The sequence below is a fragment of the Oryctolagus cuniculus genome, chromosome 12 (assembly GCF_964237555.1).
Source record: "Oryctolagus cuniculus chromosome 12, mOryCun1.1, whole genome shotgun sequence".
Lineage (NCBI taxonomy): Eukaryota > Metazoa > Chordata > Mammalia > Lagomorpha > Leporidae > Oryctolagus > Oryctolagus cuniculus.
Window position 1 is genome coordinate 66,460,256 of NC_091443.1, and position 19,588 is coordinate 66,479,843.

General features: G+C 42.6%; 1 protein-coding gene and 1 long non-coding RNA gene across 7 annotated transcripts in view; one reads left to right on the plus strand and one right to left on the minus strand.

Moving 5' to 3' along the window:
• Nucleotides 1-19,588, minus strand: part of TP53BP1 (tumor protein p53 binding protein 1) — a 109,209-nt gene that overhangs the window by 82,429 nt on the left and 7,192 nt on the right. For all 6 annotated transcript variants that reach the window (XR_011380882.1, XM_070054092.1, XM_070054090.1 and 3 more), the window contains 4 exons: nt 10,172-10,361; nt 9,435-9,619; nt 9,142-9,235; nt 8,812-8,896 (listed from right to left, as the gene is read on the minus strand). Coding sequence is in view for 5 of the 6 variants with exons in the window: in XM_070054092.1 (XP_069910193.1) it covers nt 8,812-8,896; nt 9,142-9,235; nt 9,435-9,619; nt 10,172-10,178 (371 nt within the window). In the remaining variant the exon portion in view is untranslated. The remainder of the gene's footprint in view (nt 1-8,811; nt 8,897-9,141; nt 9,236-9,434; nt 9,620-10,171; nt 10,362-19,588) is intronic.
• Nucleotides 10,405-11,181, plus strand: LOC103351119 (uncharacterized). The gene is made up of 2 exons (XR_518911.4): nt 10,405-10,810; nt 10,953-11,181. It is a non-coding gene; the product is annotated as an uncharacterized lncRNA (long non-coding RNA).

The following is a 19,588-nucleotide window of genomic DNA, read 5'->3' on the forward strand; positions in this document are numbered from 1 at the left end:
TAAGATACCCGCATCACTCATGGGAATGCCTGGGTTCACTCCCCAGCTCCACCTCTTGACTACAGCTTTCTGCTAATGCAGAACTTGGGAGACACACGGTGATGGCTCAAATAGTTGGGATCCTGCCACCAAATGGGAGACCTGGATTGAGTTATCAGCTCCTACCTTCAGTCCCCATCACCATTCTCTGCAACCATTTGAGGAGTAAACCAGAAAGCAGGAGCTCTGTCTCTCAAATAAATAATTTTAAAATAAAAAAGATATGTTGATTTTGATATGCAAAAATTCTGGAATCCATGTAGTTTTTCCACAATATGTCTTCCATGAGTTTTTTGAAGACCAATGGTAGGCATGGATTTCAATTTTTTTTGCATCAAAGTATCTTTTAATTCCATTTGTCTGCAAAATTTTTGAAGTACTCTCACATACCCCACACAAGAATGTAAGTTACATCAAGGTCTATCATATTTTTCCTCCTGATCACTTTGTATTCTCAAAACCCAAGATTGGGTCCAATGTTGTAGTATAGCAAGTTAAGCCTCTGCCTGCAAAGCCAGCATCCCATAGTCAGTGTCCACATCTGTTTATTTTTTTTATTTTCTTTTTTTTTCTTTGACAGGCAGAGTGGACAGTGAGAGAGACAAAGAGAAAGGTCTTCCTTTTGCCATTGGTTCACCCTCCAATGGCCGCCACGGCTGGCGTGCTGCGGCCAGCGCATTGTGCTGATTCGAAGGCAGGAGCCAGGTGCTTCTCCTGGTCTCCCATGTGGGTGCAGGGCCCAAGCACTTGGGCCATCCTCCACTGCACTCCCTGGCCACAGCAGAGAGCTGGCCTGGAAGAGGGGCAACCGGGACAGAATCCGGTGCCCCGACCGGGACTAGAACCCGGTGTGCCGGCGCCGCAAGGCGGAGGATTAGCCTAGTGAGCCGCAGTGCCGGCCCACATCTGTTAATTTTTTAAGATTTATTTATTTATTTGAAAGTTAGAGTTATAGAGAGGCAGTGCATAAAGGGTGTAGGGGGTCTTCCATCTATTGGTTCACTCTCCAAATGGCTGCAACAGCCAGAGCTCGGATGACCCAAAGCCAGGAGCCAGGGACTTCTTCCAGGTCTCCCATGCAGGTGCAGGGGCCCAAGGACTTGGGCCATCTTCTGCTGCTTTCCCAGGCCATAGCAGAGAGCTGGATCAGAAGTAGAGCAGCCAGGTCTTGAACCAGCATCCATATGGGATGCTGGCACTGCAGGTGGCAGCTTCACCTGCTATGCCATAGCACCGGCCCCCAGCATCCACATCTGAATGCTGGTTCGAGTCTGGCCTGCTCTGCTTCAGATCCAGCTCCCTGCTAATGCTCCTGGGAAAGCAGCAGAAGATGGACCATTGCTTGGGTTCTTGCCATCCATGTGGAAAACTCAGATGGATTTCTGGCTTCTGGCTTCAGTTTGGCCCAGCCCAGACAATCATGGCCATTTGGTAATACAAAGGAAACCAACAGACAGATTTTTCTCTGTCTGTCACTCTGTCCCTCAGCTAAATAAAATAAATCCTTAAAAAAAATCCAAGAGGGTTTGGTATATAGGAAGTACTCAATAAATAGTATGGAACAATTAGGTGAACCATTTGAAAAGGCTTGAAATAAATCATATTAAAGACAAAAAAATCAGCACATATGCTAAACTTTACTGTCTAAACACAGTGGGAGGGGCCGGCACTGTGGCATAGCGGGTAAAAGCACCACCTGCAGTGCTGGCATCCCACATGGACACAGGTTTGAGTCCCAGCTATTCCACTTCCGATCCAGCTCTCTGCTATGGCCTGAGAAGTCCTTGGGCACCTGACCTGCGTAGGAGATCCGGAAGAAGCTCCTGGCTGCTGGCTTCAGATCAGCACAGCTCCAGCCGTTGCAGCCATCTGGTGGGGTGAACCAGCGGCTGGAAGACACCCCCCCCCCCCCCGCTTCTGCCTCTCCTTCTCTCTGTGTAACTCTTACTTTCAATTAAATAAATAAATCTTTTAAAAAAAATAAACATGGTAGGAAAAGGAAGATCAAATACATTATTCAGAGGTATAAAAATAGCCAACAGAAAAACTAAAATAATTACTCTCAAGAATTGGGAGCACACGGGTATGAGTTAAACCTCTATCTTTTATTACTACAGCTCAATTGTCTTAACCTGACAAAATAAGAAATGGCAAACTAGTAGTATTATTTTATTTATAAAACACATATAGGGGGCCGGTGCTGTGGAGTAATAAGTAAAGCCACCACCTACAGTGCCAATATCCCATATAGGCGCCTGTTCAAGTCCGCTGCTCCACTTCTAATCCAGCTCTCTGCTATGGCCTGGGGAAGCACTGGAAGATGGCACAAGTCCTTGGGCCCCTACACCTGCGTGGGGGACCCACAAGCTCCAGGCTCTTGGCTTCAGATCAGCGCAGCTCTGGCCATTGCGCCATTTGGGGAATGAACCAAAGGATGAAAGACCTCTCTCTCTCTCTCTCTCTCTCTCTCGGCCATTTGGGGAGTGACCAGAGGATGAAAGACTCTCTCCATCTCTCTCTCTCTCTCTCTCTCTCTCAGCCATTTGGGGAGTGACCAGAGGATGAAAGACTCTTTCCATCTCTCTCTCTCTCATCCTCTCCCTCTCTGTAATGTGGTCTTTCAAATAAAATTAATAAATCTTTAAAATAAATAAATAGTTGACACAGAGACCATATGGTATATAGTGTTTCAGATTTAAAAAATAAAAATTAAAAAAAAAACACATATATAGTTTTACAACCATATTAGAACTAGGAAAACAACCTCCCAAAGAAGTAGAAATACAAACAATTTAACCTGGTTAGACAAAGGGTGGGAAAAGAATGTTTATTTTTATTTGTAAGCCCTTTTTTAAAAAAAAACTACATATTTATTCTGATAAAAATATTTAATACATCTCATCAAAATTCATAACTTGTTGTGAGAAACTCTCTGAAAAGGACAATAAGAAAAGCTACAGAGTAGGAGAAAATATTTGTAAACCACATATCCTATAAAGTACTAATATTTAGAACAATATGGTAAACATCTGGCCTGCAGGCCATATAAGGCCCATGAAATCATTTGGTCTGACCCTGCCAAGGCAACCACAGGCAAGACTTGAAATGTAGCAGGCTAATTTTTAAGTTAATAATTTTGTATGGCCTGCAAACAATGTTATAAATATCCAAATGGTCCTTGGCAGAAAAAAGGTTCCCCACCCCTAGAAAAAATACAAAGAAAACCCTCAAAACACAACAGTAAAAAAAGTAAACAATCCTTTTAGGAAATGGGCAAAAAACATGAACAGACATTTCCCTGAAAAGGATGACAGATGGCAAATAAGCACATGAAAAGATGCTCAACATCATTAGCCATTGGGAAAATGCAAATTAAAACCACAATGAGCTATCACTACAAACTCATCAGATGGCTACCTCAAAAATACCAAAACCAAAATACAAAACAAAACAAAAAAACCTGCACAGACCACCTGAAAAAAATAGCAAAAATACCTAATGCTAGTAAGGATACAGAGATATCGCACCATTCATATATTGCAGCGTACCTATAAAATGGTACAGTCACTCTTGAAAACTGTCAGTTTCTTAAAAAAATAAATATGCAACTACCACATAACCCAGCAATTGTACACCTGGGAATTTACCCCAGCGAACTGAAGACTTACATTCACACAAAAACATGTACACAAATGTTGACAGCCAAAAACAACAAACAACCAGATGACTTTCAACAGGTGGAGAGGGAAACAAATCATGGTATCTCCATACCATTGAAGACTAGTCAACAAGAAGTAACTATTGAAACACACCAAAACTTGGATGGATCTCCTGAGAGTTATTTTTACTGAAAAAAATCCATATATATCATTTATGTAACATTTTCAAATGAGCAAATTCTACAAATGGAGAATGGATTAGTGGTTGCCCAAGGGGTTCAGGTGTAGAAGAGGGAAGGTAGATACGGCTATACAGGGGTAACACTGTGATATTTTAACTGTTCAGTATCTTGAATGTAGAGACAGAACGACAAACCTACGCCAGTAACAAACTATATAAAACTACACATATATACACAAGTACAAGTAAAACAAAATCTGAATAAATTTGGTGATTTTTATCAATATCAATATCCTTGCTGGGATACGATAGCTTTGCAAAACATCACCACGGGGGAAACCTAACAAAGTGTACAAGCGTTTAACACTCTGTATTATTTCTTATGACAGCATGTGAATCTACTATTATCTTAATTTTTAAAATGTATGACGAAAAAACAAAAGTATCTACATTTCTTCAGTATTATATTTTAGAACACTCTACATTTAGGACCATCAGCTTACATCAACAGGACAACAGATAAAACAGTATGATTTTTTAAAATTTTATAACATAGTAAGAAAGTTCTCCCATGCAGGTTTTTTTCCCAAAATACTGCATTAATAAACACAGATAACATAAAGTTATATATATATATATGTATGTGTGTGTGTGTGTGTGTGTGTGTATGTGTACTGGGACCAGTGCTGTGGTGCAATAGAGCAGAGCACTGGTTTGAGTCCTGGCTGATCTGCTTCCAATCCAGATCTCTGCTAATGTGCCTGGGAAAGCAGCAGAAGGTAGACCAGGTCCTTGAGTCCATGCATCCACATGGGAGACCCAGACAGAGTTCCAGGAAACTGACTTTGTCCTGGCCCAGCCTGGGTTGTTGTGGCCATTTGGGGAGTGAACTAGCAGATAGAAGATCTGTGTGTGTGTGTGTGTGTGTGTGTGTGTTTCCCTCTAACTCTGCCTTTCAGCTAAATTAATTTTTATAATAATAAAGTGTGTGTGTATATATTCTAGAGCTTCCATTTTTTCAGAATCAACCCCAAATTATTTCCAGTTGAGAAGTCTTCACACATGAAACTATCTAAAAAGCTCCTCCTCTCAAAGTGCATGCTCCTTGCAGCACTTCAACTATGCCTAGTAAATTTATACATGTTGTTCAGACTCCTTCCTCAAAGAAGCATTATCTTATCTCCCAGATTAGACTACATATATTTTATTCTCCTCTATGTAATGATCACAATTGTAATTAAATAGCTACTGATATAATGACTTGATTAATAGCCATCTCCTCTATTAAACTGGAAGCTCCATGATGGCAAAGCCCTTTTATTTTTTATTTATTTATTTTGACAGGCAGAGTTAGACAGTGAGAGAGAGAAACAGAGAGAAAGGTCTTCCTTCCATTGGTTTACTCCCCAAATGGCCGCTACAGTTGGCACACTGTGCCAATCCGAAGCCAGGAGCCAGGTGTTTCTTCCTGGCCTCCCATGCAGGTGCAGGGCCCAAGCACTTGGGCCATCCTCCACTGCCTTCCCGGGCCACAGCAGAGAGCTGGACTGGAAGAGGAGCAACCGGGACAGAACTGGCACCCCAACCGGGACTAGAACCTGGTGTGCTGGCGTCGCAGGCAGAGGATTAGCCAAGTGAGCCGCAGCACTGGCTGATGGCAAAGTCCCTCTAAAGCACATGTCACAGCGCCTGAATGTTCAATGAACAAAGGCATTCAATGTGCTTTCAGAGAAAGGAAAATACTGATGCCAAAAAGGAAAAGTAGCATGGAATGTCTCAAACAGCATTGTTTTACTCATAATGAGGGGTATGCATTCTTCCTGTCCCTCCTAGTTCATTGAGGACACTGAGCCACAAAAACATAGATAAGCCTGGCACATGTTTCTAAAGAGGTACCAAAACTTTGACTACAGAAGCAAAGAAAACATAGGTGAGTAAAGCAGCTGAGTCTAAGAACAAAAGCACAAGCACTAAGATAAATGATAGAAGAGAGCCTGGACTCAGTTTGCAAATATAATAGTGAGTTTGTAGGGACTCTGGCAAAACACAGCACTCACACGCCATCTAAGAGGCTGGTTGCCATTCACAGCTCCAGCCAATGAGGACTAGTAATGTAAGAAGGCGGAAATCCAGGTTTTATGAGAAATTTCTTCATTTCTAAATTCTGTCAACTAACTGAAATATACGAGGGTACTTCAAAAACTTCATGGAAAATGGAATTAAAGGATATAGTTTAGGGCTGGCATTGTGGTTGAGTAAAGCCTCCTCCTGTGACACCAGCATCCTGTATGGGTGCCAGTTCATGTCCCAACTGCTCCACTTCCAATCCAGCTCCCAGCTAATGGCCTGGGAAAAGCAGCGGAAGATGGCCCAACTGTTTGGGCCCCTGTCACCCAAATACAAGACCTGGATGAAGCTCCTGGCTCTCAGCTTCAGCCTGGTGCAATGCTGGCCACTGTGATCACCTGGGAGTAAACCAGCACATAGATCTCTTTGTGTCTCTCCCTCTCTCTCTGTTATTCTTTCAAATAAATAAATAAACACTTTAAAAAAATTAAGTTTACTGTGGTACAATAGTAACTTTGAAAGATACACATAATTTTTTCGTAAAATGTATTTTTTCATGATTTTTTTGCATCTCCTTCACATGAACAATTTCAAAATTTGCACCCAAATAAACCTATCTTAATTCCATTTTTGAACAAACTTTCTGAAGTACCCTCATATTTTGTCACCTGTATGAGACTAATCCATCTTGCAGGCCAAAATGAGCCCACTGGTTTCAGGATTATTGTAAAACATCAAATTTTATTTGGTAATTTAAGGGGCAAAACTTACACACAAACAAATGCAGAATATAAAATAAAACATAATCCAAAAAAGCATTTAGAAACCAGGTATTCAGTCTCACACTGGAGTAAGTGGGTTCAATTCCCAATTTCAGCTCCGGACTCCAGCTTCCTGCAAATGCATACCCTGGGAGGCAGCAATAACTAAAATAATTGAGTTCTTGTCACCCACTTGGGAGACCTGGATTGCCTTCCAGTTCTTGGAATTTGGGGAGTGAACCAATAGGTGAGAGCTCGTTCTATCTTTATCTCTCTATGAAATTAATTAATTTTAAAATTGTAAAGCATTTTTTATAAGATTTACTTATTTATTTGAAAGACAAAACAACACAGAAAGAGAAACAGAGATCTTCCACATCCTGGTTCACTTCCCAAATGGTCACAACATCCCAGGCTGGGCCAGGCCAAAGCCAGGAGCTTCAACAGGTCTGCCACGTGGGTGGCAGGGGTCCAAGTACTTGGGACATTCTCCACTGTTTTCGCAGGTGCATTAGCAATGAGCTGCACTGGAAGCAGAACGGCTGGAACTTGAACCCACACTAGGATGTATTGCAAGCAACTTAACCTGCCATACCATAGTATGACCCCAGCATTTATTTTTAAAATAAAACAATAGTCTTTAACCCATCTCAAGCTACCCACTCTCTCTCTCTGACTAGTTCTACTTTATACCTCAACACCCCAAGACTCCTGAAGTTGTCTATGTTCTTCTTTCACTTTAACAGAATTAAAGAATATTGAGAAACATTGAATAGTTAAAAAACAAGAGAGTCCTTCATGTCAGAAGGACCAGATGCAAAACCCAATTCTGTCACTTATCAGTATTCCACAGCAAGTTATTTAACTTCTTTGCCCATAAGCTGCATTTCTATATAACAGAATTAATGTCTTCATTATACAGTTGCTTTAAGTACAGAAATTAATGAGACTCTATGTGAAATGTCCAATACAGGGCCTAACACAGAGGATGGACTCAGAAGGCATACACCATAAAGATATACATAAGAAATGACAGGGGCCAGCACTGTGGTGTAACAGGTAAAGCCTCTACCTGCAGTGCAAGCATCCCATATGGGTGCCAGTTTGAGTCCCGGCTACTCCACTTCCAATCCAACTCTCTGCTATCGCCTGGGAAGGCAGCAGAAGATGGCCAAAGTCCTTGAGCCCCTGCACCCACGTGCGAGAACCCGAGGAAGCTTCTGGCTCCTGGCTTTGGATAGGTGCAGCTCTGGCCTTTGAGACTATCTGGGGAGTGAACCAATGGATGGAAGCACCCCCTCTACCTCCACCTAACTCTTTCAAGTAAACAAATAAAATCTTTAAAAAAAATAAACAAATAAAAACTCAAAGTTGCCTAGAGTATGAATTGAACATTCTGGATCTAAAATTGGTGAGGGGCCAGTGCTGTGGCTTAGCAGGTCAAACCACCGCCTGCAGTGCCAGCATCCCATATGGGCACTGGTTCGAGTCCCAGCTGCTCCATTTCCGATCCAGCTCTCTGCTATGGCCTGGGAAAGCAGTAGAAAATGGCCCAAGTCCTTGGGCCTCTGCACCCACGTGGGAGACCTGGAAGAAGCTCCAGGGTTCTGGCTTCAGATCGACGCAGCTCCAGCTGTTGCAGCCAACTGGGGAGTGAACCAGTGGATGGAAGACCTCTCTCTCTTTCTCTCTGCCTCTCCTTCTCTCTGTGTGTAACTCTGACTTTCAAATAAAGAAATAAATCTTCAAAAAAAAATTGTTAAGGTGTTCTGGCTGGCAGTTGGAAAGCACACCCTATAGTTCTTGATATTATACCTAAATCTTTTGGATAAGATTTTCTAATTTTTTTATCTATACTGAGAATAGGAATGTTTATTGTGCTTCACTTGCATAATATAGACCAGAGTTTAATAATGTAATTATAAAACAATGACATCACTCTCACAAAACAGTTTCTAATACTAATATAATACTATCTAATACCATCCTCAAGACTCATTCCCTAATCCACAAAAAGAAGATTAATCCCTTGGGTTAAGGCAGCAGGTACACGTAAGAAAACTGATCCCTTAATAAATTTAAATTCCTTAAAACATTAGTATACCTGCTTGTCCTGTTGGGCTGAGGTAACTGCTCAATGACCTGACTGATGGAACCACATGTGTCCAAATGAGGAGAATCTGTAGAATCTAGAAAAAAAAAAAAAAAAACCCAAAGGCATTTACTACCAAACTTAATAAAAATTCAGGAATAAAGATATTACCAACCCAACCAACTATATTACAACATTAATTTTTGAGTTACTAGAATGACCAGATGCACCTCCTTACTAGATTTCCTTACATGCGTTCACAACAACCACATGTTTAAATCCACCCAGCTCAAACAACAGTGCCTAAACACTCAAAGGGGACTTACAGCTTTATCACCTCACCTGCAGCCTTGTTTTCCTTCACATGTCCAGTGAACCCACTGTTAGTGTCTCTTGGCTCTTCTCCAGCTGTCTGTTCAGGATTGGATACTACATCCTAGAAAATACAGGTACACAGTATGCTCACCACATATTAAATACTCCATAATAATACGGCAAACTTTTTTTGCAAAAAGTATGATTGATTTCATTTTTCTAACTAATTTGATCCAAAAGATAGTGACACTGAAAATGCATTTGCTGTTCTACACTAGAAAACAAACAAACTGCTCATTTTCAAACAAGGTACCACTCACCAACACTGGGTTCTCTTTGTGCGTCTGTAGGTTAGGAAGGTGTCTAGACAGCATACTGAAGTGAGAACCAGAATCATCTTCTAGAACCTGGCTTTCGGGCTGAGAATCTTCAATTATCAGGCAAGGAGTATCTTGCTGAGAGAAATCTGAATCCAACTGACTTCCAGTAGGGTCCATCTGCTCCCCTGGAATGGAATAACAAAAGATCAGTTCTGTGTAACCCACTCGCCTTCCTCACGCAGTCTGAGCCTAATAATGGGGCGGAAGTACAGGAGCTGGAAAAGGGTACCAGGGCAGGTCTAATCGCTGCGAGCATTCTCCTGTCTTCCCCCCAAACCGCCGCTTCCTGGTTATTTACAATAAGCCCACCTGTCCCCTCGCTCGCTCTTTCATCACCTTCCCGTAGACACCCTTACGCCTCCTTCCTAACCTCTCCTCTCCCCGCCCCTTTTTCCATCCCCCCACAACTCTCCCCACGTCCTCCTGGCGCCTCTACTACCTACAAAAAGCTGCTTTGTAATCTCTGCTCGCCAGAACGCCCACCGCCCTTCACGCTTCCTCACGACCACCGGGCCTTCCTCGCTACTGCTTCCCCACCCCCTCCTCAGGGCCCTCCAGCCCCTTCCCCGTCACCGCCGCCATGCTTGCCACCCCGCCCCCTCCGGTCAGCCATCCCCTCAGACCCGAAACCCGAGCCTGCAGAGCCAACTGCGACCCCATTTTTCTCCAAGCAATACCAGGCATCCCGGCGGGAGATCCCCTGCGCTCGAGCTAGAGGTCTCTGCACGCTCCCCAGGTCCCTCCAGCTCGATCCCCAGGTCGCCGCTGTCTCCACCGCCGCCACCGGCCGCGAACTCCCCCTTTTCCCGTCGCGTCACGCAGTGTCGGACCGCCCATTCGCTGCTGCTGGCCGCCACTCAGGGAATCCTGCGGATGATAGGTGGCTGAGACGGAGTGCCCCGCCCCACGTAAGAAAAAGGAACACGGCGGCGCGTTTCCATGGCAGCATGGACGGTGCAGGCCCTCCCCCTAGTGCAGCCGGAGAATGACAGTATCCTTGAACCGAAGGGACCTTGAGAGGGCGTGAAAAATATTCCCCTCCCTCCAAGACGATTGTATTTGCCACAGCTCAGACATTTGAGAATCTCTACCTGCTTTCTATCGTTCAGACACCTTCGAGCCTCTTCTGTGGAAAAGGAGAGTTTCCCGGCTTTCTAATAAAAGGGCACAGCCGAACCCGAGTGAGGGTGCCTAGTACTTCAGAGCCGGTGACACGGAGGAGGACGAGAAGACTCTTAGGGAGTAGCCTGTGTCAATCAGGATTCCTCTTGTGAATCTCCACCTGAATTCAGGGGCCTCACCTTACAACCCTGCTGGTTCGTCCGTTCTTCTTCTCCCCCCTCCCCCACCCCCACATTGTCTAAGGGCCCCAGTAAGCCATATTCCTTCCCCTGCCCTTTCCCACTCTTGAACGTATTGCAAGCTTCACGTTTGTTTATCGTTGCCCTTGTCTTTTAGGGAATTGAAGCCTGTGGAGACGACAGCTCCAGACACGTTCTTTGCACCTCCCATGGAGAGAACGGAGCACTGTGCTTCTCCAACTCTGCCGTGGAAAGAACAGCTGCCACCCCTTCTAACTTGATGACCTCAAAGCCCTGGGATTCAATTATCCTCATTGTGATGCCAGGGTCTTGTAGAAAGTATAGCAGCTGGGACAAGTATTAATGAACTATGCCCGTGAAGCATACATGTTTGGGTTTTTGTTGTTGTTTGTGGTTTTTTGTTTTGTTTTTTACTTAACTGGAAGCTCAATCTGTAACAGAATTCTAGCTAGAGCAGCTGTCAGGGAAACCACCTAGCAAAATGCCAAGCATATAACATAGTAGGCATTCAATAGGAGGAAGTTTTCTCCCTTTACCTCAGGCTAAAAATTACGTAGGCACAGCCCAACTGTAATTCTCCATTTCTGTAAATGCCCCCATAAAGCACTTGAAATAGGCTACACTGAAGTGACACTTCCAACCAACTAATTTTCTCTGCTGCTATAAATCACAGTGATCATATTTTTCTAACCAAAAGTTAAAGCATGTTTTCTGAAGATGTGTTACTTAAAGGAACAAAACGACTGACTCTGAAATGAAATTGTTCTGAAAAACCTAGAATCTATTACTGTCATAGCTAGAATATAATTAGGGTCCCTAGAAGGCTTTATTAGCAGAGCAAAAATGAAATAAACCACACAGAGACACATCTCACTTCTTAATCTTAAAATTGTTTCTAATTGATTCTTCTCTTTCTTCACTGCTAATGCTACAGAACCGCAGTGACCAAATAAATGTAATCCCAAAAGGATGAGGTCAGATCAATGTTGACGACACTGGGGACACAACGTGAACTCAGTTCCAGAGGACACACCCAGGCCTGTTGTGGGCAAATTGTGACCTTGAGTCCCAGAAAAATCCCTCCAAAGTCACTGTTGTTTTGCTCTTCTTCTCCAAGCTGCTGTCAAATTTCTACCTCTCCAAGGAAAACATAAACAGGTCTTCTTGACTACTTGACACATAATTGTATGTTTGTCAAAACTCCTAAAACTAAAAAGGGCGAATTAAACCTAAATAAACATGACTAAAAATAAATCAATGAACATGAGCCATTTCCATTACTAAATAAAACAACTGGGAAGAAACATTGTAAATTCCTTGTTAGGCAGTGTGATGATTAAAATAATCATTAAATCATACGGAAAGATCAGAAAATATGGCAGAAAGGTCACCCACTGAGGCTGTGACTGATTGGGGTGAGGTGAGCCTATGACTTTTACTGACTGCTAGACTGCATAGGACCAAAAGGACTATCAGTACATCTACCTATCACAGGTATATCTTGGTCTAAGCCACCTCACAGAGATATCTAATTTACCTCGAAAATGTCAGAGAAGAAAATCCTGGAGGACCCTATGTTAATCTGCTTTAAAAGTTTTAACACACCTCATTGTCAGAAATTTTTCTTCTAATCATTTAATCTAAATCCTTTATTTTACAGCTTAAAGCCATTTCCTCTCCTATTGTTTTTAACTGATATCTTTAAAACCTAGATAAGTTCTCATTAACTTGGGATTATTTCTTTTGGTCCTATAATTCCAGAACAAATTTCAATTGATCAAACAACAAAGTACTACTTAATTACTACTTCACAAAATGTTACTCCATTTGTCTTTCTCTGAAGTCTGCTCATAAACTTTTCTCTGAACAAATGAACCCCAGCCAGTTTACTCCTCCCTACTATTCAGCAACCCTTAAATTTATTCATGATTTTTCTCTAGAAACTCAGTTTTGGATTTCAGTGGTAAAGAATCCTAACTGAGGATCTAACAAGTACTGAATTCAAGGATAGGAAAATAATTCTATACCACTTTTAAGAAGGAATATTAACATATTATGTGCTGCCTTATAATCTAGTTGATTCTGACCCCAATGCTGCCTTCTGTTGCTCTTGGACCTATATAATCATATTCAGGCATATAGCAATGATAAAACTAATGAGGTGTATTACATTTTAATCATGCGGTAGGTACCGTGCGGTTTTATATTCATTGACTCATCGTATAGCCTTCTAAGTCTGTGAGGCCTCAGAGGAACAAACTAAGGCGTAGAGAGATGAAACAATCTGCACAAAGATTCAGCTAATAAGAAAGAGTCAAAGTTTGAACGCTGCTGAGGTTTAATGTGGACTCGATGGAAAAAAGGCAATGGTAAACTGCAAAAAAATTGTTTAAAAGCTTTTTCTTTTTTTTTTTTTTCCATTTATTTGGAAGAGTTATAGAAAGAGGGTTGAGGCAGATAGAGATCTTCCATCTGCTGGTTCACTCCCCAAATGGCCTTGATAGCTGGAGCCGGGCCTATCTGAAACTAGGTGGCAAGAGTTTCTTCCTGGTCTCTCACGTGGGTGCAGGGGCCCAAGCACTTGAGCCATCTTCCACTGTTTTCCCAGGTGCATTACAGGGAGCTAGATTGGAAGTAGAGCAGCTGGGACTTGGGACTTGAACTGGTGCCCATATGGCATGCTGGAGCTGCAAGCAGCGGTTTAACCCACTGCACTACAGCACCAGCCCTAAAAGGTTTTTTTTTTTTCTTTTTCATTTTAGAATGTATTTCTATTGAAATCCTGAATGTGGGTATTCCTATTGGTTCTGAAATTCACCATAGTTAAGATAATGTGTCTGTTTCCAGTGGCAAGGTCTAGGGAAAGGAGAGAGAGCACCATGTCCAGCCACATTGTGGCAAGAGGTCCCTGAAACAGCACAAGAAGCAGACCAAGGAGATAGATGAGGAAGAGAAAGCTTTCAAGCAAAAACAAAAGGAGCAACAGAAAGAAAAAAATTCAAGGAGATAACATCCAAGGCTGCAAGGGAGGGTCTCCAGCAAAAATAGGGCGAGTGGTATAGCTGTTTGAGTCACCACCTGCAATCCCATGTGGTATCCAGTTCAAGTCCTGTCTGCTCCATTTCTGATCCAGCTCCCTGCTAATGCACCTGGGAAAGCAACAGAAGATGGCCCGAGTGCTTGGGCCCCCACAACCCACACGGGAGTTCCAGATGGTGTACCAGGCCTCCTGCCTTTGGCATGGCCCAGTCCTGGTCATTGCAGCTATTTGGAGATGGACCAGTGAGTGAAAGATCTCTTTCTCTCTCTCTCCCTCTCTCTCTTTAACTCTGCCTTTCAAATAAATAAATAAATAAATAAATCTTTAAAAAAATAAAAAGAAAGGGGGATATTGTGACTAAAACAGAAAAGTTGTCAACTCCACATCCTTATGAAGGACTTAACAAAGATACGATAAATGTGAAAGCAAAATTGCCTAAGGTGTTCAGTAGTTGCCTGTGATGTGGTGACCCGCTAAAGCTCTAGGCGGACGCACCTGTGGACGCCTGTGACCCCTGCAGCGGGAGCAATCCCACCCAACTGGTGTCCATCTGATCTCTACAGAACTTCCTCCTGTCAATTAAATCAGCTTGTTATTTTGAAAAGATTTCAGAGCAACAGAAAAGTTGCAAAAACTATGATAATGATCTCATAAACCCTCCACCTAGCTTCACACATTGTTCACATTTTGCCACACTGATCCAATAATTTTTCTATTGTGGTAAAATACAGATACATAAAATTTATCATTTTAAACATGTTTAAGGGTACAGTTAAGTGGCTATTAAGTGCATTCACACTGCTGTGCAAACATCACCATCACCCGTCTCCAGAACATTTTCATCATCTCAAACTAAAACTATTTCCATTAAACACTAACTCTGCATTCTCCTCCTCCCCACCTCCACACCAGCCCCTGGAAACCGATATTCTACTTTCTTTGTGAATTTGCCTGCTCTAGGTACCTCAGGCAAGTGGAATCTGTCTGGCTTATTTCCCTTAACACAACACCATACTGTAGTATGTATCAGAATTTCCTTCCTGGGGTGGGCATTTGGCATAATGCTTAAGATGCTGCTTGGGACACCCACATCCAATATCAGAGTGCCTGGGTTCAAGTAGCACCTCCCATGCACACCCTGTACTAATGCACACCCTGTGAGGCAGCAGGTGATGGTTCAAGTACTTGTGGGAGACTATTGTGTAGTTCTGGACTCCTGGCTTCAGCCTGGCCCAGCCCAGGCTCACTCGCTTGCTCGCTCTCTCTCTCTCTCTCTCTCCCCCTTTCAAATAAAATGAAAATAAATAATTTTTAAAAGAAATATTGAAAAGATTTTAAAGATAGGAACATCATTAATACACTCACAAATATTAGTGGTAATTTCCTTTTTTTATTATTACTATTTAATAAGAAGAGAAAGAGAAAACAGAAGACTCCTATCCACTGGTTCACTCCCCAAATGCCCACAACAACACTCAGCAAGAAGCAAAAGCTAGGAGCCAGGAACTCAATCCAAGTCTCCATATGAGTGGCAAGAGCTCAATAACTTCAGCTACCACTGCTGCCATGACATTCAAACCCAGGTACTCCAGTGTAGAATGTGGGCTTCTTAACTGCTAGGTGAAATGCCCACTCCAGTCTTCTAATTTATTTTTTTTCTTAAAGATTTATTTATTTGAAAGTCAGAGTTACACAGAGAGAGAAAGAGAGGCAGAGAGAGAGAGAGAGAGAGAGAGATCTTCCATCACTGGTTCATTCCCCAGATGGCCACAACGGCCAGAGCTGGGCTGATCCAAAGCTGGGAGCCAGGAGCTTCTTCCGGGTCTCCCATGTGAGTGCAGGGGCCCAAGGACTTGGGTCATCTTCTACTGCTTTCCCAGGCCATAACAGAGAGCTGGATCAGAAGTGGAGCAGCTAGCACTTGAACTGCCACCCATAAGGTATGCCAACACTGCAGGTGGCAGATTTACCCACTATGCCACAGCGCCTACCCCGGTATTGGATACTTTCTATTGCAGCTGATCAGCTGACACATACATCTGGCTGATTGTATTTTTATTTTGTTAAAATGGACTAATAGGTTCGAATGTTGCCACCTTTCTAACTTGATAGTATAGTCACTGATAATTATTACATAGATGCATTATTTCAGTAGGACCTGCAGAATGGTGATATTATGATTTTAACTTACTATCTTCATTTATTAGCTGAGATTCAATGAAGAATAGTCTCATCAAATACTTGATGACTTAAAGAAAAGCAGGACAAATGCTTGCTTCTTAGCCTTTATTTACCAGTTTTCAAAATAATGAGTTGGTTCTCTAGCATACTCCAGATGACCAATAACATTTTTGTGTGTAGTGTAATTATGAACTCATAGATTTTGCCACGGGTGCTGTATTTCAATCTGAACATGTGAGTTATTTGTTCTTGTTCATGTTCTGGTAGTTACTGAGGTTACCGTTTGTTTTGAAATGCATGCTCTTCAATCTTGGGACCGTGGGAGTCCCTTCAGGTTAGCTCTAGAGTCCTTGTGACATGATTGTAGTAACCTTTGGTATTTTCCTTTCTTTCTGATCTATAATAAGAAATTCTAGGTTCATCTTGCGTATTTCCTGCCCTAGACCTGAAATCAAATGTTTTTTATGAGGGGCCTTGCTCCATTTTAGTAGAAAATGGTCCCTTCTGGTCAACTCCTACTCCCCAAGACAATCATATTACAATTTCAATTGCCTAGATTAGTTTTCCTATTCTACCATTTGATATAAATATAATTATGCAGAATACAGTCTTTTTGACCTGCTTTTTTTGATCAACATAACATTTTGCAACAGCAAGCTTCAGTAGTTCACTCTTTTTTACTGTTCATAGTCTATCGTAGATATGTGCCACCACTTGTTTTATCAGTTCTCTGCTGGCTGGATATTTGGGTTATTTTGGACTGTTATAAATAGAGCTGCTATGAACATTCATGAACAATTCTTTTAGTGAACTTATTTTTTCATCTCTCTTGGGTAGATAACTAGAAGTAGAACTGCTGAATCATAGGATAGTGTTTGTTCCACTTTGTAAGAGACTTCCAAACAGTGTTCTAAGATAGCTGTATAATTTTATACTGCCAGTAGCAATATGTGAGTGTCTCATGTACATCTCAGGCTAGTGTCTCACTAACATTTGATATTTTCAGTGTGAAGTAATCTCTCATTATGTTTTTTTTGGTGGGTCAACTTTATATTATGACAATAAAATATGCCCATTTTAAGTGTAGAGTTTGATGAGTTCAACAAATGTGTGTAGCTACTTTCTATCAAATCTAGGACATTTTCATCATCGCAAAAAAGTTCCCCCTGTGCCCCTTTGCAATCTATTCTCAGCCCCAGGCAACCATTTATTTGCTTTCTGTCACTATAGATTAGTTTCGCCCATTCTAGAATCTCATATAAACTTATTCATGCAGTATGAAAATGGACCAATAAAAAGGTGATCTCATAGAATAGTGACCACCAGATCATGGGCAAGGTGAGTGGAGAATCAAGGATGGTTAATGAGTATAGAGGTACGGTTGGATAGGAGGAACAATTCTGGATATTCTATAGCATGGCAGGATAACTATGGTTGACAAAAATTAATTCAATATTGCAAAGAGCTAGTAGAAAGGATCTTGAATATTCCAACACAACAAAAGGAGGCATCAGGTAATGGCTCAAGTATCTGGATCCCCACCAATAATGTAGAAGACCCAGACTGAGTTCTGGGCTCCTGGCTTCAAAGCCTGGTCCAGTCCCATCTATTGTGGGAATTTGGAGAGTGAACCGGCAGATAGAAGATCTCTCTCTCTCTCTCTCTCTCTCACTCTCTCTCTCTCTGTCTTCCTCCCTCACTTCCTCTCTCCCTCTCTCCTTCTCCCTCTGCCTTTCAAATAAAAATTAAAATGAATAAATAAAAATTTAATATCTATATCTATTTTAAAGATTTATTTATTTATTTGAAATGCAGAAAGTGACACAGAGAGAGAGAGATCTTCCATCTCTCCCCAAATGCCTTCAACAGTCAGGTGAAGCCAGACCAAAACCAGGAACTCCAGCCAAGTCTCCCACATGGGTGGCAAGAACCCAAGTATTTGGGCCATCATCCATTGTCTCCCAGGTGCATTAGCAGAAAGCTGGATCAGAAGAGCAGAGTTGCCAGGATTGGAACCAAGCACTCGGAAATGGGATGTGGGCATCCCAAGCAGCAGCTTAATCCAGTGTGCCAGAACACCACCTGTCTCTCTCGCCCCTGCCCCGTGTATTTGATGGCCCCACCTGCTGCCTCTCTACATCTACTGTCACACATGCACCAAAGCCACTCTTCCCACAGGCTGATCCCAGCCAATGCCTGAGACAGTCAGGTTACAAAGGCAAGCCCATTCCTGCAAGATGAGGAAAATTTTCTTCCAACAGGGGCCTTTGGCTTGAGGACTTGTCATCAGCCTGGCCTATGCTTTCTTGGAATCATGATGTAGGACAAGACTTCTTTGCAGTTCTCCTTCCTTCCTTGCCTCCTTCCACAGAAGTTAGACCTACATCTTAGTACGAAGGCTCTGCTTGCTTTCTGATACCTTCCAGTGGTGCTTAAAAACATATCCACAGGGCCGGCGCCGCGGCTCACTAGGCTAATCCTCCCCCTTGCGGCGCCCGCACACCGGGTTCTAGTCCCGGTCGGGGCGCCGGATTCTGTCCCGGTTGCTCCTCTTCCAGGCCAGCTCTCTGCTGTGGCCCGGGAGTGCAGTGGAGGATGGCCCAAGTGCTTGGGCCCTGCACCTGCATGGGAGACCAGGAGAAGCACCTGGCTCCTGCCATCGGATCAGCGCAGTGCGCCGGCCGCGGCGGCCATTGGAGGGTGAACCAACGGCAAAGGAAGACCTTTCTCTCTGTCTCTCTCTCACTGTCCACTCTGCCCGCCAAAAAAAAAAAAAAAAAAAAAAAATCCACAAATTCTTTGACACTCCCTTCAAAAGGTGGAGGCATTTTCCCTCCTCTTGAGAGTGGACTGGATTTGGTGACTTGCTTCTAATAAACAGACCAAGACAGAAGCGATGGTGCCTGATTTCCAACACTGTGTGACAAAAGGCACAGTGGATCCCTCTTTGCTCTCTCGGATAACTTGCCTTGGAAAAAACCAGCTGTTGCGTCATGTACTCAAGGAGACCATAGAGATGGCTACATAGTGAGGAGCTGAGACTTCCCGTCAGCAACTACATGAGTGAGCAGGTCCTTCAGCCTCACTCAATCCTCCAGATTAGTGCAACCCCAACTAACACCTTGACTGCAACCTCAGGAGAAACCCTAAGCTAAAACCACCCAACTAACCTGATCCTGGAATTCAGATCCTTAGAAACTCCATGAGATAACAAATATTTGTTATTTTTAAATGCTAAATTTTGAGATAATTGTTTCAAAGCTAATACACTCCCCCCAAAAATCTCTTGTACATCTAATTATGACTTTGCTTTTGCTTCTCAGGAGATGCAACTAACACAGTAACTCTGTGCTTGGTTTCTTTTGTTCAGCATAATTTTTTAATTTTCATCTATAATGAATGTATGCATTTGTAGTGGTTTTTTTTTTTTAGCACTAATAGCATTTTATTGTATGAAGTTACCAAAATTTGTTTAACCATTCTCCCACTGAGGGAAATTTGCATTGCTTTCAGTTCCAGGCTACCTGTGAGCAAAGTTGCTATCAACATCC